At 37.7% G+C, this 23,038-nt stretch overlaps 1 protein-coding gene across 1 annotated transcript; it reads left to right on the top strand.

The window, feature by feature from the left end:
* The first annotated feature begins 77 nt into the window (after positions 1–77).
* Positions 78–20,590, top strand: SUCLA2 (succinate-CoA ligase ADP-forming subunit beta). The gene is made up of 11 exons (XM_032677789.1): positions 78–258; positions 1,616–1,799; positions 10,383–10,482; positions 10,682–10,844; positions 13,517–13,645; positions 14,065–14,203; positions 15,463–15,624; positions 15,706–15,848; positions 18,227–18,347; positions 18,627–18,715; positions 19,779–20,590. The coding sequence occupies exons 1-11, from the start codon at positions 172–174 to the stop codon at positions 19,851–19,853; spliced, it is 1,392 nt and encodes a 463-aa protein (XP_032533680.1). The 5' UTR covers positions 78–171; the 3' UTR covers positions 19,854–20,590.
* Positions 20,591–23,038: the final 2,448 nt, after the last annotated feature.

Genomic DNA, 23,038 nt, shown 5'->3' on the forward strand with positions numbered 1-23,038 from the left:
TAAAACCAGAACAGCTGAAAAACAAGTGGGCGAGCAGGACGCCATAGAACCGCTCCTCCCCTCGCGGCGTCACCGCGGGAGAGGCGCCGCGCCAGACGCTTCCTGCCCCGCCCCCGCCGGGAGCGGCGCGTGCGCGCTGCCAGGGGCACCCGAGGGCGAAGGGGCTCGGCCATGGCGGCCTCCATGATTTGCAGCCGGGCGTCGGCCGGGCTGAGGGGCGGTGGGTTCCGCGCCGCGCTGGGCTCCGCCGCGGGGAAGGTACAGCCGCCGCTCGGGAGACGGGGCGGGCGGAGCCGGGGCCGAGGCAGAGCCGGGTGGGGATCGCGGTCGCTCCCTGTGTAGCGCCGGCGGGAGGAGCGGCCGTCTCGTCCCACTCGCGCCGCCGTTCTGCCCTGCGGTGCTGGCAGGGCTGGCAGCCCTGTGCTTACCTTCGCCCCCCCGCAGCCGCTGTTCTTGCGCGTGGCAGCTCTTCCCGGCGTGCTTCCATTTCCATTCCTTTTCAGCGTCCCCTTCCCCTAACTTGCTTGGAAAACCCAGTGTTTCCATCTCCGCCGTCACCTTGCCCACAGGAGAGGTCGGGCTGTGCCAGTTAAATTCTTGCAGCTCGCATCTCCGCCAGCCTCTGCTCTTGGTTCCTGTGAGTGCCACTGCGGGGCGCGGGCTTGGTTTTGGCTGCAGCACCCCTGGCAGGCGGTGCAAACGAAGGAGCTCCGGGGGCTGCCGTGTGTGACACAGTGGGTGACACTCGGTGCCACCTTCTCCTCCTGCCACCTAGGGGGGAGGGTCGCTGTGAGCGCCCCTCTCGAGTTACGCGCGGCCTCCCGGGGCCGGCGGTCAGTCGGCGCCTGTCCCTTGGGTTCTGTGCCAAGGAAAGGGCCTCCTGCTTACAGGAGGAATCCTTTGGAGATTAAACAGGCCTTGCCGATTCGCTAACTTGGAATGTCGTAGTAAAGCTCTTGTGTTGTCTACTTGCAAAACAAAAAAAACCCTTAAAAATCCGGTCTGTTAGAAACTTTCTAATAGAAGCTGATTTTTGCTTCGGTGCTTGTGCCAATGGTGCATGCTAAAAAAAAATTAAAATTAATGGAAAAGTTTGTACTCTTTTTGCCATGAAAAAAGGTGATCTCTGTTCACAGATTAGCAGAATTCGGTGGGCTTGCTGTTTCGTGTGTGTAAAAAAATTAAGGTCTTGTTCCTGTGTAGTGAAATACGGAAAAAGCAGAAAACGTTTTTCAGTTTTGTTGCTACTAATTTATGTGTTACAATATGCTTCTGAAATTCCTCGAGGTTCTTTTTCTTACAGGTGTTTTCCTTAAAGTACTTAAATGTTAACTGCACACTCAAGGGTGTTTTAACCCTGCCAGTCCTTGTCAGTGCTAGGAGCTTCACCAGCTCTTTCCCACTGCCCAATAAAGCCTTCAAATCCAAATACCTGACTGGACACGAATGACTAATGTGGAATGGTAGGATTAAGTGTTCAGGTGTTTGCATTAGGACACTGAACTGTACTCGTTTAATATGTAGACTTTTTTTAACCTAAACAAAGAGGGCAGTTTTTCACAACAGTCATGTTCTTTGTTGGTTTTGTTTTCTTTTTTTAATTCTTTTCCTTCAGGCACTTGGTGGAGGTCCAGGAATACTCAACAATCATGGATTTCAAGTGCAACAACAGCAACAGAGGAGGCTATCGCTCCATGAATACCTGAGCATGGGACTGTTGAAGGAGGCTGGCATTTCTGTTCCACATGGAGTAGTTGCCAAGACGCCAGACGAAGCTTACAAAATAGCAAAAGAAATAGGTATATTATTAAAGAGAACTTTTACAAATAGGCATGGGATTGATACAAGGTGTAACTACTTTTCTCTTTCATGGTAAGGCATTCGTTGGAGTTCTGAATATACCTTCTCTTTAAGAGAACCCTTCCTGTGAAGCAACCTTCCTCTTAAGAAGGAATAGGTCAGGTATAAATTGTAGTAGCCTAGACTAATATAACTATCTAACCTTCTTTGAGATGAGTAATAGATTCTGCAAATCCTGGATTTCTTTCTGCTTTCAAGCAAGCTTAAAGGAAGTCTTGTGTGAAGAGTTTCAGTGGTGGTGACAAGATGTTATAGAGAGCAGAAGATGCAAAACATACCTACCTTTAGGCTGCAGAAGAAGAGTAAAATCCTGTCCTTTGTGAGCGTGCTTTTCTGGCAGAATGCACCTACTTCATATGGGGGGGAGCACTTTGATGGCTTGTAGTTATACACTTATTTCCTGGATTTTTGGTGGAAAAAGTATCCAGTCTCATTTGCCTGGTGCTTAAATACCTTATTTAGGCTGAGCTTTAATTTGGACTTGACTCTGCCTATTAATTTGCCACTTTACCAACTAGTGTACTAGTAACATTTTTTTGTTTAATTTGAATGTAATATAGAATCAACTTCTATTGTGTGAGGCATTAATAGGTGGGGGGTTTTTTTTGGTTAGTTGATTTACGTGTTTGGGTTATTTTTTAGTTTAAAATTTGGTTTTTTTTTCCCTCAGAAAGGTGTAGTAGGCTTGTCACATAGTTTTAAAGAAGACTGTTGCTTGTTGTATTTTACTCCCCTATGTACATGCCCAACTTTCTTTTCACCTTCAGATAGATATATTTGTAGTAATTCCTGAGGTTATAGGTATTGTTAGATTAATTTCAGTTTCATGTGTAGATTTAATTTAAGAAATGAAATCTGAAAAAGAAGGTAATTTTTCTTCTAGAGCAAGTTATGCTACTTTGTTATATAGTAAGGAATTGAAAAGCTGATTTTCCTTTAGATCTGATGTCCCAGAAATTCAAGTATGGTCTACCTGCTTTCTTTATCTTGTTTCTGTTAGAGAGTAAATGATACAAAATTATAATAATTTTATTAATATGAAAGGAAGATGCTAAAGTACTTCTGAGAATGGTTTGAAATTCAGATCCTCACCTTCTGTCAAGAGTGAGCTTGTAGCATGATCAGAACTTCACAAATCAGGCATACCCCTTTGCTCTACTTTAATATTTGCACAGTTCTTGCTGGTGGCACATGAGACAGACCATCTTTGTCTATGGCTCTTTAATCAACAGCCCAGAAACTCATAGGTCAGGGTTCCTTTGTTTTGTTCCTTGTTTGGAGTGGAATCCTGTAGCAAAGTAGGTACGTCCAACTGCTGGTTTATAGCTCTGTGTCATCCATGTGATGTCACAGGTATTCCTCTTATCTGGAGTATGTGACTCTGTGCAATTTCTTGTGGATCAGAAAAATGAAGTTGTGCCGTGTGTGAGTTAGCATCCTTCAGTAAAGGAATTCGGGGCTTCTGGTTGACAGCCAAATACTTCGTTGAAGTTAGTGTGTATTCAACACTGTGGCTGAGAGGAGGAAAGGAAGACTTCCCAAAAGGAAGAACACACTGAAAGATCTTGAATTTTTGAGGCATTGCTCAAACATAAACTTATTCTGAATGGTGACAGATTATCCTTTGCTCCAGTGTTTTGATTTTCTTTGTTATTGTTGCCATTTACCCACCAGTTTTCATTTAGTATGTACTTAAAAAAACCCAACAAAACCCAAACCAAACAAACCAAATCCCTAGCAGAATGAAAAAAAATTCACTTTTTTGGTCCACCTGCTCATTGTTTATTTTTGTTGTATAAGAGTAGTTGCCAGTAGATATGAAATCATTTTTTGTTTCTTTTTGTGTTAAAACTATTTTTTCAAATGTATGCCTAGACTGTTACAAAGATAGTTGGTGATACTCTTTGCTCTGTTTCCCTAGTGCTGAACCACATGCTCCTGATAAATTTACACAGAGCAGATTTCTGACTAAAGGTTGAGTTTGGGATTGGATTTCTTTTGCAAATACTTCACTTAGAAATGGGTAACTTTTTATCCAATGTATAACAAATACAAACTTCCTATTAACAGTGATTATCATCGTTAGCTGTGGCTGTAGCTAAATCAGTGTTACATGAACATCTCGCTTAAATTTTGAAAAAATGAGCTGAGTTCTGTTCCTGAGTGTTGATAAGAGGCTGCAGCACGTCTTGATGATGGCCTCCAAGCTTATGGTTTGCTCTCAGCCAAGTGTGCATTCCAGCTAGCACTGTGAGCAGTTCTGATTTAGAAGCTGATATGTGTTTGTAATCAAGAACATGACTAATAAACCTAAAGACTATTTCTTGAAGAACATATACTTTGTCAGTGTGATAGCAGATAACAAACAGCAATGTTATACATTTCAAATAGTGTGTTCTACTGAGCTAAGACAGCACCTATGAAAGTGTATGTATTGCTGTAACTGAGATTTTGATGCTTCCTGACACCTTCTTCCGGTAACGGGTGTGTGGAAAGGAGTGACATATTGTATGCCTGTAGCAAAGCCTGCTTTTCTTTTATTTTTAATCATGATGATTTGAGAAGTAAGACTTTTTAAGTCATTAATATCTTGAAGAAGCTTTTGTGTTCCAGTAGTTTTGTCGAATTTTCAGATAGTGAATCCCACAGCTTTATGTTAATGGCAGTGTCAAATTTTAGAAAAACAAAAATGTGTACAGAATAGGAGGAGGTGTTAAGAACTGAGTGCATAACATTTCACTTTCCTACTTCAAAGTTTTTGAAAGGAGACTGAAAGCAATGGAGTCTGCTGCTTTTGCTATTGCAGTTTAAGAGATCTAGTGCAGCTCCATATCTGTGTGGTTTACAAAGAATGTTCTATTTTTGGTATGCTTTCTACAGAACGACTCAAATAATTGGCTTGGCTGTATTCCTGCTGAAAGTTCCATGATTAATAGATGGTTTTTTTCAGATCTCTTAAGGTCTTTTCAATGTTATTGAAACCTCTTAAGTTCTTTTAGATATTATTTATTTTTCTGTCTATGGCTTAAGTATACAACCTGTATCTGTTTTAAAAAAAAAAACAAAACAACAAAATAGTGATGTGTAAACCTGGGTAGATTTATAAATAGAAATTTTTCTCTCAGGCTTGATTTAGTCAGAAATCAAAGTGTAGTACAATGTGTAAAATAATTTTTTTAGGTAAAGTGCTTTTTCTTTATTAGGTCTTCAAAAGAAAGGTATTCCAGGCACTGTGGCACAAAAGCTAGAGTGTTTTCTTCCCTAGTGTGTGCCACACCTTCCTTTGTAGTCTGTGGTTAAGTTGTTGGGTTTTTTATATGTTCTGTGGCATACTGAAAGCTCATGTCTAGATTTTGTTCCTGGTATTTTTTTGGTTGTTTCGCCATTATCAGTTTTCCCCGTTGGTCAGTTACCTGCTTGACTCTACAGACAACCTAAAAGACGTTAGATAGTAGAGTCTGAAACTCCAGAGTGTTTATTTAGATGCTGTAGGACATGGATGATGATCTAAGGTGGCAAATTTGTGCAGAAATCTCCCAGGTGTTAAAAAAAATCATGCAGTTATGTTTCTACTTACCTGGTCAAAATCTCTAGATAACCAGCAGTAGCAGGTAGTAGTCTAGAAACCAAACATGTACCTAAATTCTGGCAAATGTTACCTTTTTGGCATCTGAAGCTTACATTTTGCTATAGCTTTTGCTTTCTTCTGTAGTGCTTTACTCCTTTGAAGTTAAAATACCAAAACATGTTGTTGATGATAATTCACTAATTAAAATAAACTTGTCTAACCAGCAGATTAAGATTTTGACCTCTGTATTTTAATTGCTTGACTTAGACTGTTGTCGAAACCAAACCTGTCTTGTGAGCTGATGACGAACTTGATGCAGTTGAATAATGTCAGGAAGTATTTGAGTAGAAACTATTTTGTAGTAGCAAAACATCTGTTTGCTCTCCTGACTGGTATGGTCCTTTCACTGAAAGTTTGAAGATTCCTGGCACATAATTATTTCAATAATCATACATCTGATTTGTGTGCAATGAGTCTTTGAACACTCAAAAGTTTCAAATGCTGAAAAAAATGTGATTTTTAAGTTTGAATTCTAAATAACTGTACTTACTAACAAAATGCAGACCGCATATCTGAAGAGATTCTCTGCCTCTGTTGACAGAGTTAGGGTCAGCATATTATTTGGGTTGATGCTTCTGGTTTTAGTTACAAGCCCATCTTTTTGCTTCCTAATGCCAGTAAATAAACTATATTGTTTAAACTTAGAGCTGTTATTGTATCTGTGCAATAAAAAACATAGTTTGTGTTATAACTGAAGAGTTACTTTTTCTGGTACAAGAACTTTGAAATACTAGCTGAGGCAAAAGTTATGTGTCTCTGTCTCTCTCCCAGGATAAGTTTGCAGTTGAATGGTAGTTGAGAACTTGGTTGACACTTGTGTTACTAACCTGTCACTGCATTCTATTGTTGTCTGTCTTGTCAGAGTAGATCAGGCTTGCATAGTTATCATGAAGGCATCTGTAATATGTGGAATGCAGTACTGCTGCTACAGTTAGTGTTGGGCAGAGAAGTGCCTATTAATGCGATTTGACAAAAGTCAGAATGGAAACTTGTAAAGCAGAACGTTTTTGTACAGTTTGTCCTGAACACATTAGTGCTAAGTCAGCATTGTGCTGATTTCAGACACCTGTCCTCATTGGTATCTACTCCTAGTTTTCTAAACATTTCCTGATTTTTTTTTTTCAGGCTGTGCTACTTACATGTGTGTTTAGTGCTGACTGCCATTAACATGGAAACATGATGCTTAACAAATGCTTGTTCTGAGATTTGTGCCTTGGCCTGTAGCTTGCTTACCTGGGACATTGTCTGTACTGATGTTCTGGGGCCCTGTATTAAGGCTTTATGGTGTGTTACTGCTGCTGCAAGCTGAAGTCCTGCTCACTGAAGTGCCCCTGTGCATGTGCATGGCACATGGCACATAAGTCTGCAAAAGTACTGTCTGCTGTATGAGCTTTTACCTTCAGGGAATCGCTCTTCTCAAGGCATGATCACACAAATGCTTATGCTGGCACAAGAAAAGACTGGAGTGAAAAGCTGAAGACAGAAGGCAGTATAGGACTTCTGTGGGATTGTGTTTGCTGACATAAACTGTCCGGGCTTTGTATGTGGGTGCCTGCTCTAGGGCAGAAACTGCTGTATTTTATTGAAACAAAAGCCTAGCAGTATTTCAAAGCCATATAAGCAAAACACAAGGGCACAGCTGTTGATACTGAGCAGAAAACGATAGTAGCTGCTGGTTTCCAATTTTTTTCCTTGCATTACCGTTTATCAGCAGTTCTCTGTGTCAGATTGTGACAGTGCTGCAGCTCTAACACTGCACATGGGGTGTATGAGCAAACATTTCTGTCCTCTAGTTTTAGGGTAATTTTATATAGGAGCTGTGGGAAAAAATGTTTATTGAACAATAAACTTCCTGCATGATGGCTTAAGTTATGGTTTCCTTGGGACATGTTATCTTAAATTTTGTTTCAGGTACATTTGTGCAGCTTAATTGCTTGTAAACATAGCTGGTTAAATAAACCTTTAAGTATTATGTGTTTATGCAATTAAGCAGTTTGCTTGGAGTGCTGTAGGAAAACAATTTACAAATCATTAATATCCTGCTCATTTAATGACACAGTTGTTGCATAAGGGATAATCCAATGATGTTACGGCCAAATTGATTGTGAAAAGTTAAAAGTTGTTTTTTCTCACACTTTTTTTCAGATGTTGACAAAGTTTAATAATGCATAATAATGACATTTTAAAGAAACATCTTACAGAATCAGAGCAGTGATGCATTTAGCCCAATACTCTACCTAAGGACAAAAGAACGTAGTATTTAGGGCAGTTGTTAGCCTGCCTATTTTTGCTGTCCATTACCCCTCATTTCCCCTCAGCATTCGTATTTGTTGTCTTAGAAATATCAGAGGGAACATCTCTACCCAGTTCCTTTTGACTCTTCTGTTCTTCTTTCCCATCTCCTGGCAGGCTTCATTATCTTTTGTGTAAAGAAGGGTCTTTTTCTCTTGCACCGTTTTAAAACTGACTTCCCTTGGTAGGTGGCTTTTGTTTTTGGCTGGTGTAGAACAGCAACTGGAATGAATGATGTACATGTAGTTCACAGAATCACAGAATATGCTGAGTTGGAAGGGACCCACAAGGATTATTGAGTCCAGTTCCTAGCCCTGCAGAGAACCATCCCCAAGAGTCACACCACAGTTGTGTGTTCTTGTTCTATCCTGCACAGGTATGGCTGAAGACAGTAGTTGTATTCTTGCTTTCTTCTCCTTTGATAGATTTAAAGTGCTAAACTCCTTCAGTTTCTTCTTTTGAGGGTATCTCTTAATTTCAGTGATCATCCTAGTAGCCAGAAAAAACTTCTATGCCCAACGCTAAGTGTGATATTCCAGCTGAGGTCTTGCCAGAGCATTAGTTGGGATCTAATTTTCACTTGTTCAGATTCTGGTCTTTATTGCTAGGAGGAATAACCACCACAAAGAGGTGCCTGTGGGTGAACTTTTGGCTTTCCTGAAAACTTCTCTGTAGTAGCAGCTTTTTAGCTTCTGGACTTGTGTAGGAAATGAAAAGTAGAGCGGAGAAATAGGACCCTCTCTTCTGAACTTACTAGTGGACTGTAAGTTAAATCTTTTAGTCTTGATTGATAAGTATATTGCTTCTGAAACATTGTCAGATCTTCCATGGAAACCTCAAAATAGTAAAATAACGCTGTGAATATATTAGATCTTAAATATTTGAGGCACTTCAGATCCTTGTGGAGGAGCCCTGCTAAGTCCTCTATGAGCAAGGGAACAAGTGTGAGGTGGTGGGTTTTGTTAACCTCTTCACAGATAAGAAAGTATTTTCCTCTCTTTTATACTAACACTGAAAAGTCGTGCTCCTTGTACATACAAGGTAAATTGTTTTCAGATGGATGGAACTTTAATCTCGCGTATTGTAGTACATGGCTTCATTTATCCATGAAGCTGCTACTTACAGTCTTATTCATACATGACACTTAGTGTTTCCTAAAGCAGGCTTGGTACTTAGAGTAGCTGCGTAAAATTAAGTCTTGTGTGGCTTTTATCAAGTATTGTTATCTTACTCGATTGCCAATACTTGGTAGCTATAAAAAAATGGTTATCTTCAGGAACTGAATTAAATGTTAGAATCATAGACTGTAGTAAGTTGACATATACTTGTGTGTTCATAACCTTCATGCTTCTTGTGGAAAAAAAAAGGCTTTAAATCAGTTGTGAATTCAGAGGTCTGTTGATAGGTAGACAGTCAAGAAGGAAAATCAACCAGTAGCTAGCTGGGAGTAGTAACTTGAGTATTCCCTTTGTTTATAGCCTCCCTAGCTTGTGATATTATGCAAGTTTAATTTTACCTGCCCAAGCAGGATGCAGGTCAAAATAGGAATCAACACAACTTCTTTATGTCTGCCATGATCTTCCACTGCCACTCAATATGTGTAGTGGCTAGTTTTGCCTGAGTACTGTAATTATTCTTAAGCTTTTCCATGGTTCCCTTTTCACATCCAAGAGAACAGCAAGTTCTTTCTTTGCTCAGAAAGACCAGAGTGGCTCAACTAATGGTGTCATGAGAAGAGATGGGATGTGCTGAACAAGTGTGAATGGGCCAGCTCTTAACATCTTGCCGTGTAGTTGCTCTCTGTACTCTAAGTGAACTTGAATAATAACTCAGGACTTAGTTTTTCTTCCTTTATCACCTTAAATGACTTTATGAACTCTTTTTTTTGCCTTTAATCTTTCAGAATATCCCAGTTCCATTTTAATTATATTCTCATACTTTACTTTTTAAACCCAAATGCACAGTCTCCCCTACCTGGAAGAATATTTTGTAAAGGATTTTTAAACAGTTAAAGCCAACTAAAGTGCTTACTCTGCCTGTTCTTGGAAAAGCAGTGGATTTGTTTAGGCCTCTGCATTCTGCAAAGCACTCAAGCTCATGCATCAGTGCTCTGCTGAAAGCTGTAGACCTGCAAGCTGACTTGAATAAGTGCTATAGTTACGCATCATTGGTGGGAAGATAGTGGTTACAGATATAGGGTATTTGTACTTGATTGAGGAAAATCTTGGATTACAGTGTGTCAGGTATTCAGTTTCATGTTAATAGTCTGTGAGATGCTAACAGTTTCTTACTAGGTGCTTAATCACTTGTGATTCAAACATATGTTAAAGATGTATCAGAACAGTCAAAGTACCAACACTTTTGAATACTAATTCACCAAGGTTTGTTCACAGAGCAGCCTAAAGCTGCAATGTGTGGATTATTTGAGACTTTTGGAATAATCTGTGTGAGCTACAATACAGTCTTTAGTTTACATGGTTGTATTTTGAATGGTGGGAGTGGAGAAGGCGGGATAAAATTAAAGCAGCCTTTATTATTCTACTTGGGGCAATTTGTTTTAGTAGTTACACGTGACAAATTTTTGGGTTTTCTTTTGTTCTAGGTACAAAGGATCTTGTGGTAAAAGCACAGGTTTTAGCTGGTGGTAGAGGAAAAGGAACATTTGAAGGTGGCCTCAAAGGAGGAGTGAAAATAGTTTTTTCGTAAGTTGTTTTTAAATTATCCAACCAAGTGGAAAAACTTAACAGTTTCACATTATGAATTGAACCTATTGCTTTCTTTAAAACAAGTATTTTAATTCTTAACCTTAAAATAACAAAAATTAGGTAAGATTTTTTTTTTAATGCTACTTCTGTTTTTTCAGCAGTTTCTATGTCACATTCTGAGCTTCTTTTATTCTAGTCCAGAAGAAGCGAAAGATATCTCCTCCAAAATGATTGGAAAGAAGTTGTTTACCAAGCAGACAGGAGAAAAGGGCAGGATATGCAATCAAGTATTTATCTGTGAGCGGAGATATCCCAGGAGAGAATACTATTTTGCAATAACAATGGAAAGGTCTTTTCAAGTGAGTAATATGAGAAATAGAAGTAAGATAGTTAACTTGTTTTAACTGAATTTTTAAAAAATCAACAAAACTGTTTATTGTACTGTTTATTCACTTGCTTGCTTTTGAAAATCGAAACTGCACATGAGCTAAATTGTTTTCTAATATCTCTGACTATATGATTGCCTCAGTTTTTAAGTTGAAATGCTACAATTTAAATTTACGGGATAATAAATAAGCATTGGTAGTCCCAACTGAAGTTCAGAGTCACATGGCTGAAGAGGAGATGGGTGGAACGAGGGGGTTATTTTCACTTCGGTTTTAGTTTGCACTTACTACTGGATGCCCATATTAGCTATATTTTTAAAGTAAGTTCTATATGTGTGCATGTACATGTACACACTGTTTAAGAGTGTCAGGAACAAGATAAGTAAAAGTGTTGTGGAAGAGCAAATGGTCCTGTATAAATCAAACATCCTTTTTCTCTAATGTGGGAAGGTTCTAGAGGTGTATGGGTGTGTCCCTCAATTTTGAGTGTGCTGGTAGCTTTCTTATGCCAGTGCTCTTCAGGAATTGATAAGAAGATTTGGGCCTAGAGGTCTGTCTTCAGAGCTTTCAGGAAAATGAATACCACAGTCTTTTCTCCCTGTATGAGCTCTGTGTGTGGGGGTATGTGGTTTTTTAGGCTACAATTCAAACCGCGTTACTGAAGTGAGTCAGTGTTTTCTGACAGACAAGTGTTCTGTTGTGGAGCATAGAGCATGAATTGGTAAATAATTTTAATGAAGCTGGGGTAAAACAGGTCTTGGAACTTTATTTTCTGAAGCTCAACAAAAACTGGGTTTTTGTTCAGATGCATCTATTCAGATGCTTAAGTGTTTGCAGGGGCACTGGTTTTGGTAATTGGAGTATTTCTGGTGTGAGTATGAAATAATATTCTGTGGAGGAATTAGAAAACTAGTTGTATTCTAATTTTTTTTTTTTTAACAGTATTAGGAATTAAATATTGTATTTGCTTCTTTCTCTTCCTCTGTAGTGTTCTTTTTGGTAGGAAAGTATCCGTTGTGTTCGATTGTAGTACAGTTATGTGGCCTAGGCACCTACATTCTGATATTTGCTGTAATAGAGCAGGGAAGAGCGAAATGTTGCTGTACGAACCCCAGATTTGCCACAGGGTGGCGCTAAAATGCTGTAAATTAACAGATTTAGAATCTTAAAATCGTGTAAGCAACAAGCAAGGATCCTTGTGGAAATAAAATTTCCTGTAACTGATTTAAGCAAATTAGATAAAGAAGGGAAACATGTTTTCCTGACTTGTTCTTGCTCTTGTATAAAAAAATAAATCTTATTCGTGTATATTGAGTATAATGTGGGCTATTGCCTTGTGATAGGAATGTGCTTTGTTTTTACTGCTGACTTTATAAGTTATGTTTTTAGATGTGCTTGTAGTTGCTGTAACATGCATAGGATGCTCATGATGAGGAAATGCCTTTCAAAAGAAGGAAGTGTGAGGATTGAATAGCACACAATGTTTATTCCTGGTGTTGCAAACTTCTTCCTTTAAGTGTGGGGGGGGAAAGACTAAAATAGTCAGCTGAAACTGGAACTTGATGACGTGGATATTATTCGCCAACAGGGGTTTATGCTTTAGGCAAAAATGTTCACTTTGGTTGTTATTTTATGATGTGTTTGTGTTGAACCTTGTTACTAGATGCAGGATAATTTGCCAGCTATATATTTCCATTTGGAAGGATGGTAATGGGAGGAGAGTGGTGTGGTTATTAAGCATGTTCTCTGTACCAGAGTCACATTTTCTATAATTAATTGTCAACGGTTATAAAGGTATTTAAGACCTCTGCTGATAAGTACACTTATGGTTTAGTACACCCCTGGTCATAATCAATGCATGGGTGCTGATAAGGGAAGGTAGGTTGAGGTGCTACAAGTGAGTATGTTTTAACTGTGAACCAGAGGAGAGATTTTTAGGTTTGATGATACCAAGTCCTTGATGCTTTTGTTGAGATTTAGACAGCTTAAAAAAACCCCAAACAACAAAACTACTGCAAATGCTATCAATTCTGGTTTCTTAGGTTCTTTTATTATGGAATAATTCAGTGCTGTTTTGTCAGAACTCCATGACTTAACTTTCAGTGATGGCTATAGCTGCTGAACAGGTATGGTTTGCAGTAATTTATCACTAGGTTTTGCACACTTACATTTGTCCTTGAAGTTGGAGCATGGCAGAATGAATAAATGAGTGCCTGGTGTTTGATCAGTGTTTGTATAGGGGTTAATGGAGAACATGGAGATGAGAAGGTTGTTCTTTTTCTAGTGACAACCTAAAAGATAAAATTCATATGATTACTAAGTTGAATCTTTCTATCAAAATTTAAAACTAGTATGTCTGTGTTAATTGCTCTGTTGCTACAGTGGACACAAAGGACAGTTTTCCTTTTTAAAAGAAATTAGACCCAATGTACACCTTAAAACTTGGACAGTATTATTAAAAGATTTTATATAGAAGTATTGAGTAGATAACAACACTCTCCTCAGAGCATACAAGTAAAATGCTCAAATAAAAAAAAAAAGTTCTAACAAGGTTTTATTGCTGTGAGGTATCATATGGGAAGGGCAGAGTTTCAATTCTGTGGTATAAAATTACTTATACTTTTTTTTTCCCCTCTCTGTTCTAGGGTCCTGTGCTGATAGGCAGTTCTCAGGGTGGTGTTAATATTGAAGATGTTGCTGCAGAGAATCCTGATGCGATAATTAAGGAACCCATTGATATAGTAGAAGGCATAAAAAAGGAGCAAGCTGTTAGGGTAATTGTTAATGTGGGAAAGTACACATTATCAAGGATGGGAGGGTTGCTTCTAAATTTTGTAAAGTGTGTATGCATTCAACCTACTGAGTTGTCATAAACCCTTTTTTGAAACAGATTTGAACTAGATATTTGAGTATTTTCAGGTAATAGTGTAAATCCAACTACTTGGCAGTGCTTTATCTAGCTTTTATATGGGTTTGTAAAGGCATGTGATGATAAATTGTTACTAGCTGTGTTTTAGGATAAGTGCAGTGTTTTGGATTGAAAACAATCTTTTCAAACCTAAGAGTTACTCTTTTGTTTACCCCAGGTAGACAGGACAGGTTCTGCATCTGTAAATTCAATTGACACTGAAATAATAGCTAAACTGAGACACCTCTAACATGAATTAACTGATAACCAATCTTTTTCTTTCAGCTTGCCCAGAAAATGGGATTTCCTCCTAATCTGGTGGATGAAGCAGCTGAAAATATGATCAAGTTATATAATCTTTTTCTGAAATATGATGCTACCATGATAGAAATAAATCCTATGGTGGAAGATGCATCAGGAGTTGGTAATGTTTCTTACTCATATTCTTCATGTACAACCTTGATGTTTTTGTAAATCTTACCTGCTTTGCACTGCTAAAACTTTAGCTGTATACAACAAGAGGATTTAGTGTTAACATGGTGTGGTGAAAAACAAATTTATAAAGCATATAAATTTGACTAATCTAAACATAGTAGATATCTGCTCTAAATTGCTAAGTAGGATCCTAAGTTTAAGTAGCTTCCTTTTTTAATTTTTCAAGGTTTGTTTTTTTTTTTTTAAGAACACATCTTCCACTCTTGAGTGACTACCCAGGATAAGGCATTCGTGGAAATTAGGTCTTTTCAAAATTCATGAATTGAAACTAGACCCATCTCCTGTATCCAAATGGGTACTGTAAAGGTAACCAGAATAGTAGCACCTTCTAGAAGTCTCCTGCCTTTACTATTCAGGCATCAGAATGACTGAATGATTGAGTTTGATGTATTGAAAGACATTATTGATGTTTTAAATAATATCTTGATGTTTATCATGTTTTTAGCATATGCAATTGCAGAATAGTTATTCAATCACAGCCAATTCCCCTCTCAGTAAAAAATAAATCTGTAGAGAATTAATTAAATTAATGGTATGGAGCAGTCTCTCCCATCTGTTTCTTGTACCTTGTCATTTTTATATTATTTGTAGTGAGGGACAGAAATCAGGGGATACATTTGTACAGACAGAAACTTAGTTCTGAGGTAAAGAATACTCTAGGTTTTCCACGTCACCTGCTATATCTAAGTAAAACTTAGTTTTGTGTTTTCTCCCAACACCTTTTCTTCCAACTCAGACATGTTTTTTCATTGTGTTTCTGTGTGCTTACATGCATGCACCCACATTATATATATTTAATCTAAAAGCAAAAAACTAAGAGGGATTAAAAAAACCTCAAACCAGAGATCTTCTGTAGTGATTAATTATATGCTAATTAGTGAAGCATAATTTGCCCAGATTTATCAAACAGCTTGTTGTAAGCTTTTTTGTTTTTAGAGTGTCTCAAGAAATAGCTGTTCTCCTTTTTGTGCAGCTAAAGGTATTTAACTGATTGCATGGGTAAACTGGAGAGAATCTTGTGTTTAGTTGCAGTGCTAAGTGTGTCTTTTCCGTAAAACTTTGTGCTTGGACTGTGTGACCTAGCTGCCTAGTTTGACTTAACATACTTTAACACATTCATGTAGCAGTTGAACTGTTATTCTGATATTAAATGATGGTTAGTTGTGGGGTTTTTTTTTTTGCTTTCAGTGATGTGCATGGATGCAAAGATAAACTTTGACAGTAATTCAGCCTATCGTCAGAAGAAGATCTTTGATATGCAGGATTGGACACAGGAAGACCAAAGAGACAAGGATGCTGCAAAAGCAGATCTCAATTATATAGGATTGGATGGAAACATAGGCTGCTTAGGTATGTTCTATTTAATGAATGTTAAATGACCTAATGGATTTATAAACTGAAGTCCTAAATGTTATCTTTATTCTCATGTAGTCAATGGTGCTGGTTTAGCTATGGCCACAATGGATATAATTAAACTTCACGGCGGAACTCCAGCAAACTTCCTTGATGTTGGTGGTGGTGCTACAGTGCAGCAAGTGACAGAAGCCTTTAAGCTTATTACCTCTGATAAAAAGGTGAGGGAAGAGTTGGCATATCAAGGTCCTACACAGTGGTAAACAGGCTGGGATTTGGAAGACAATGCTTAGTGCATGCTCTCCAGAAAACATGTTTTTATAAGAATATAATTAGAAAGGGGAAAAAAATGGAGATGTTAGTTTAATCTTGGTGCGGATGAAGGAGGCATGAAAACCTATTGCATTTTTTCCCTTTTTAAAAAATAGGTTCTTTGGCTGTGTACTGAGTAGACAGTTTTGTGTTTTCTGGTTGAAGTTAGAGTTGTATTTGAATCTTTCCAGAAATCTTGGAGTTGGAAACTCCCACAGCCCACAAACAGAAAGCAGTATTTGGATGGGTTTCCACTTTTTTTTTCTCTGGGACCCATTTTGCAGCTGAGTCTGCTTCGTGCATAGAGCTGTAGAGATGAAAGTTTGCTGTGCTGTGCACAAACAAGTTTCTAAAGTACTGGTTATGTGTAATGTAAGATAAGATAACTTTGTAATGGGCTTGGAAGGGCATTAATGTTTCATCCTATTAAAAGTTTATCAGAAGTGTTTGCATGTTATTAAAATAATAAATTGGTTGAAACTAGAGGAAGAGCTGTACTATCCCAGAAATATAATGTGAGAACTGGATTGATGGTCTGCATAAGAGGTGCTTATCTCAGTGGGAACTTGGCAGTTTGGGACTTCTTAAAAAGAAAGAAAAATATTAAAAAAGGGGTAACAGAAAAAGATGGGAGTGACTTGCAGAACCTGGTAATGATATGCTACTTTTGCACCAGAATGTTGGGCACCATTTGCTCATCTTTGGAAGGGACCAGAAACAAATAGTGAGTGATTTAACAGAGGAGCTTAGTCTCTGCCTCATTGGAAAGACTTTTATTACCAAATGCAGAGTCTGACACACTCTGCAAGAATGTTTAGAATCATTGAACCATTTAGATTGGAAAAGACCTTGAAAACTGAGTCCAACCAGAAGTCTAACACTACCCAATTCTGCACTAAACCACGTCCCTAAGCACCATATCCACAAGTCCTTTAAATAACTTCAGGGTTGGGGACAACCGCTTCCCTGGGTAGCTTGTGCCAATGCTTAACAACACTTGAGGGAAAGAAATTTTTCCCAATATCCAATCTAAAACTCCCCTGGTGCAACTTGAAGCCATTTCCTCTTGTTTTACTGTTTGTTATTTGGGAGGAAAGACCAACCCCTACCTCACTACAACCTTCTTTCAAGTAGTCGTAGAGAGCCATAAGGTCCCCCTGAACCTCCTTTTCTCCTGGCTAAACAACCCCAGCTCCCTCAGCCACTCCTCATAAGACTTGTTCTTTCTTCACATTCTCCCAGCGAATTGAGGGAACAGTGAGGGACACAGGCGCAGAACATCTAAATTGCAGAGAGAAAAGAAGAAAACAAGGAAGAATCTGGGGGTTGGTGATTTGGGACCAGTTTTTGCAATGCCAGTTTTCTGCTGATGTATGGATAGAGGGTGTCCAAACAGACTTAATATAACTTTTCCTTTCTGCCTTCTTTCAGCTGCTCACTCTTTTATCAAAAAACTATAACTGGTATTGCTGGTGCTGAAAGTCAAAGCAGTGCAGCCTGCTGGTGTCGTGGACTGCACTCTGACTGGCACTCAGGGTTCAGTTCAGGGGTAGTTTGGAACAGCCTTCTGGGATGTCAGTCTCGGTTGCTTCTGCCCATCAGTAGCAGGAGCAATAACGATGTAACAAGATGAGCTAGTCTAATTGCAAGATAATGAGAACCAAGTTTCTGTGTATTAACCAGTTGCACAGGAATGTTTTGTCTTGTTAAGTTTATTCTGTCCTCCAAGGCTGTTTATCCATTTTGGCTTCTGCTTTATTTCATTTTTTCACCATTGACTGTGATCTTTTTACCCTTCTTTTCCACTGCTTGAGTAGGAAAAAGATTATCCCTTAGCTGCTGGCTTAGTCCTCCTGAATAAAATTTATTTCAGATAGCTTAACTCTAAGCATGCTAGCTTTTTTTGTGAACTGTATAAACATTGCCTTGTGTAAGAATTTTTTAAATTTTCTGTGTTCTTTAGCACAGCTTCTTCAGTATGTGGAGGTACTGGTGTGGGAGGTACCTCTGCTGGAGTACTGTTAGAAACGGAATGACAAGCAGTTGACAAATTTGATTTCCTGAAGCAACTATTCTGCTCTATGTTATACTGTATGTTTTGCTGTACTTTATAGAACTGTACTTTTGTTGCCAGTGTTCTCTAGAACAGAAATGTTCCGTGTCTTTTGCAGAGTCCCTTAATACATTTAAAGAGCTTGAATTTTTCTTAGGCTGAAAGGCTGAGTTCTGCTTTTATCTGATGTGCCTTTGGCCGTTTTTAACAGGAATATTGTCATTGATTCTGTAGGTACTGGCTATTCTGGTAAATATTTTCGGTGGCATTATGCGATGTGACGTTATAGCACAAGGCATTGTTATGGCAGTAAAGGATTTGGAGCTAAAAATCCCTATTGTGGTACGGTTGCAAGGTGAGCGTGCTTCATATATATTTGAATATATTTCTGTCCATATTGACAACTGTTATTGAGCTTGTATATTGTGTAGCAAGTTGCCTGTAAGTTGAAGTCTATGGAAAAATAAGGCAAACCCTGAGTTTAGATGGTAAGGGTTGGCAAGTTAATAAAAAGAGATTTCCTGCTTTGAAACTACTAAAGGTGTCTTCTAAATTTATTCACTAACTTTTGGAAGAGGCTCCCTAGTAGTAGTACTCTCCTGTTCAATGAGTGGCATTTTATCTGTTCCTTAAGGTACACGAGTTGATGATGCCAAAGCTTTAATAACAGCTAGCGGCCTCAAAATCCTTGCGTGTGATGACTTGGATGAAGCTGCAAAAATGGTAAGATAGCTGGTTATGAATATTCTTTTCAGAACACAGCATCTGTTGCAGAGTATTGAAAAGTTGAAACTCCATTCAATCAACTTAAGGTAGCTTAGGATAAATCACAGTGCCAGTTATTATTATCAGAACCTGAAGCAAGTGTTTAACAACTTGGTAAGTACATAGTTTGTCAGGGAAACAACTATGCAGGCAGAAGCTATTAAACCCCACAAACGAAAACCAGACCGGTGATCGGATCAGTCGCTCCCCTTGGTATGGGAATGGCTAAGAGCTTAGCTTTATTAATTTTGAGAAAATATGTAAATTGAGGTGGATGAAAAAATGCAGTGTAGCACTTCCTTTGATACACCACTATATTTCAGTGTGCATGATTAAAACTGGAGTTGATCATCCTGTTGCCTCATAAGATAATTAGAAAGTCAGACATGCAGACACATTGTTTGTGATTTTTTTTTTTTTTGGTGTATTTACCTTGCTTTGTTTTTGCAAATCACACTAGGAATGTGTAGCAACAGGAAAGATGAAAATTTTTGATCTGCAGAAAGTTAGAAAGCATCTGGTGGATTTTATATCATGGGGAAACACATTTCTTTCTTTTTTTCTGCAGAACCACTTACTCAATTATAACAATTCGTTCTAAGCAGGAAGTAATTCAGAGGGATTTAGAGTTGTTATGCAAGAGAAGATGAGGCTCCATAAGGTCCAGAAATGCTTGCAATAAGAAGAACTCAGAGAAGAAATAGTTCTAGATATATAGACTTTCTTGTGAGCTCCCTGGATAATAGGGTGGCACATAAAATTTAAAACTTTTAGCATGTTATCAAGATATTTGGTTGTAAATGAGAAACAAACATTATTAACTCAGATGTTTTCTGGAAGACCTGACTATCTTTCATTTAAAAGTGGTTAAGAAGTACTGAACTAGGTAATAATCCTACATCCACCTCCCCCTTTAAGATCTTACTGATGATTCTCTGGCATTACTTTGTTTAAAAAGATTGATCCAGCTCAGTCAAGTTAGGATTGTTTTGAAATTAAGTCATTATTTTCTGTTTTTCAGGTGGTGAAGCTGTCTGAAATAGTAACCTTAGCAAAGCAAGCTCAGGTGGATGTTAAATTTCAGTTGCCAATTTGATCTGAGAAATGTCATGCCAGTGTCTAACATGTTCTCTGAAATACTGTGTTCTGTGGGATATTTTTAATTTTTCTTTTTGTGGAGGTATGGATTGACAGGCGCACAAACTTAAGTATCTGGTCTTTAATGTTAACATTCAGAATGGTCAGAATTCTTGTAAAAGCGTGTATTGCTGATACTTAGTCTCTCTTCATTGTTATTCTCAAGCCTCCAGCTTTTGCTGCAGAATGTCACTTGCAATATACTTCTGCATTGTCCAAAGTAAAGCTTCTGGTTGAAAAATAATTATTCTGAATAAATTTTGAAGTTACTTTACTTGTAAATTTGTATTAGACTTGGCTAAAAGTAAATATGACTGGAGTTTCTAGTTGTCCATGTGGAGAAATGTATTGAAACGGTATTTTATGTTGGAGACAGTTGTACTTAGCAGTACAATAGACATGAGCAAATCAATCATTATTTATGAACAGATGCATTTGAACTTGATCAGAAATATTTTTAGAAGTCCTTCACTGAAGTAACTGGTAACTCTTCTGGACAACGTGTTAAATCACTACAAAATATACTGTAGCACTTAGATTTTCACAATTTCCAGTCTTCGCAAAAAAGCATTGTGTAGTTTTATATATGAACAAGCATCTACCAAACTTCAGGGAGACAGGATACATAGATAATTAAAATGTCTCTTGTACATTGCTAATAAAATTGTACATTAATAAAATATCTCCCAAAACTTTTACTGACTTTTTTCTTTATTTGTTACCATTTTGAAAAATTGCGTATACTCATGGATTAAACCATAATTTAAGATAGCAAACTAAAAGCTTTTTAGGAGTACAGTTACAGTGGCATATATGTTAATTTTTTTCCTCCTTGAAATGCACTGTGTGATTAAAACCATGTGAACTTCTGTTGAAAAGCTTGGACAGATATCATGCATATAACATCCTACTAAAGAGTCCATAACTGATCTTTGCACAAATAAATATGCAGGAAAGTGTTGCTTTTTGGGGAAATATTACTTCTAACAAATCTAATATTAAACATTAATTTTTGTCACCTTACTTACACCACCAGTGCTGTTGATTTTGTCATTACATTGAACTTGGAACTTGGATGATGATCTGTTTACTCAGTACTCATTTTTTGTTTGTGTTTTGTACTGCTTTTGTTTAAAATGTTAGTTTCTTGGCTAATGGTAGTGTAGTTTTATCTGTAAATAATGAAGCCTTGTCTATGGTGGGATTTCAGAATGGGAAATCATATAGTCACGAACTAAGGGCTTGGAAGGATTGTATAAAATGTAGGGAAACTCACAGGCATGTCAGGAAACATGAATAAAATGTATTTTTGAGGTAGGTGGGGTAATATATGAAGAAAATTTATACTAGGACAGTGTATTTCAGTAATTTTTTGGCAGTACTAAAAAAAATCGGCAGAAATTGAATTCCCTCTGAATTTAAACTGGGTTATTTTTGATCCTAGTTGGTCTTTTACAACTGAGTACTGTATGCTGTTGACCCATCATGCTAAATTGGGCTTCTGAGTATGCTAGGAATTGCTTCTCTTCAATGGCCTTGAATTGATTTGTGAACATAACTAGTTTGAATACATTTGTTAAGCACTGAATAATTTAGAGGAGAGAATTAATTTTTAGTATGTGGGTTTGCTTCTAGCTTTATTTTTTTTTACTTTTAAATCTGTGTGAATTGATAATATTCCAGGTAAGAAACATTCATAAGAAGGTTTTTTTTTTTTTTTAAAAAATCATACGTAAACATACAAGCCAAAAGTGACTTGATGTTGTGAAAAAAATGACAAATGAAAATGGTCTTTTTGTACAAACCTGGTGTGGAGTGTGGGCAAAAATAGATCTGGCTGTCGATCCAGAATTTGCTTACACCTTTTTTGAACTGTTAAATATAGTTGAGTTGGGGAGAGGGAGCCAAGTCCATCTTTGAGAGGAATGTAAAATACTGACATTCTCACTGAAGTCTTTACACATAACAGACATGGCAGAAAACAGCGTTTTGCCATTAGGGGAATTCTGAAGCCCACAGTATTCCTTGAACAACAGATGAAGAATAGGTGTGGCATAGGAAGGTAGCTGCATACAATTTGCTGACCAGAGTGTTCAGAAAGTAACAAATCACTCTCATGGCTAAAAGAATCTGTAGAGTGGAAAATAGTGTTACTTCAGCAATGCTTTTGGCTTTGTAATCCAAGTATTTCCTAATAGGAAAAGAATGGAAAATTTCCCGTTGGAATTGGCTGAGTGTAAGGTGTTGAATATGATATCACAGACAGGATGGGAGACATGGGAGGAGTGTGAACAGTAATATGAAGGATTGTGAGCAGGATGGCATATAGAGGTGGTATATATAGATGGGAGTCATGCCCCTTTCCAAAGACAGGGGTCTGGAAATGTTATTTCTTGTGTTATTTCACTTGATGAAGAGACAGAATTAGCGATTGAGTGATTTATGTTAAGTATCTTAAAGTAAGTAGGCACATGGAGATTGTTTAATTAACAAGGTACAAGAGTGCTATGGAACCTTTTAATTATGTATATGTTTTAATAATCCTTCAAACTGTTTTGCCTAAATCAAAGGATGTTGCAACCAAGGAATGTAAATCCATTTGGTGTGTAGTTGATAATTTAAAGGCCCAAAGTTCATGTAAGAACTATCTAAATCTATTTAAAGCCTTGTAGACAACCTCCTTACCCATACTGTATTGTAATATTAATAATCAAAATATGTGTAAGAATGGAGTCTTGCTGAAATTAGTCTATACAGACAAAAGCAAAATTTCTAACAAAGTAAACAAAACATGAAAAATGCATAAACAACCTCTTACAGATGAGAGCTTCAAAGGAGCAGGATTTTTAATGACAGGAATTTATATTAGATGACTGACTGCCTTTTGATGCATTTGTTATTAAAGCAGGGTTTTGGAACTGTTTTTAGCATACCATAAAAGCAAATGCCTCTTTTTTAGAGTAGTGTAAATAACTGCTACCAGTCTTGAAATTCAGAAATTTGCTAGTCTCGTTTTCCTCATCAACCTCAAGTGTTAGGACACCTTGTGGCCAGCGTGCTTGAGGACAGCTCTGGTGAAAGTTAAGGGTGAAAATTATTCCATAAATATTTAAAAATATTAAGTATAATATTTTATGTATTATC

Source organism: Chiroxiphia lanceolata, chromosome 2, assembly GCF_009829145.1.
Source record: "Chiroxiphia lanceolata isolate bChiLan1 chromosome 2, bChiLan1.pri, whole genome shotgun sequence".
Classification (NCBI taxonomy): Eukaryota; Metazoa; Chordata; class Aves; order Passeriformes; family Pipridae; genus Chiroxiphia; species Chiroxiphia lanceolata.

What these genes read in the sequence shown, in the direction of transcription:
- SUCLA2 (XM_032677789.1), top strand. Translation starts at nt 172, where the DNA reads ATGGCGGCCTCCATGATTTGCAGCCGGGCGTCGGCCGGGCTGAGGGGC. An exon ending in CAATGGAAAGGTCTTTTCAA is followed by an intron (nt 10,845 to 13,516) that starts GTGAGTAATATG and finishes TCTCTGTTCTAG; the next exon opens with GGTCCTGTGCTGATAGGCAG. An exon ending in AAAAGGAGCAAGCTGTTAGG is followed by an intron (nt 13,646 to 14,064) that starts GTAATTGTTAAT and finishes TTTTTCTTTCAG; the next exon opens with CTTGCCCAGAAAATGGGATT.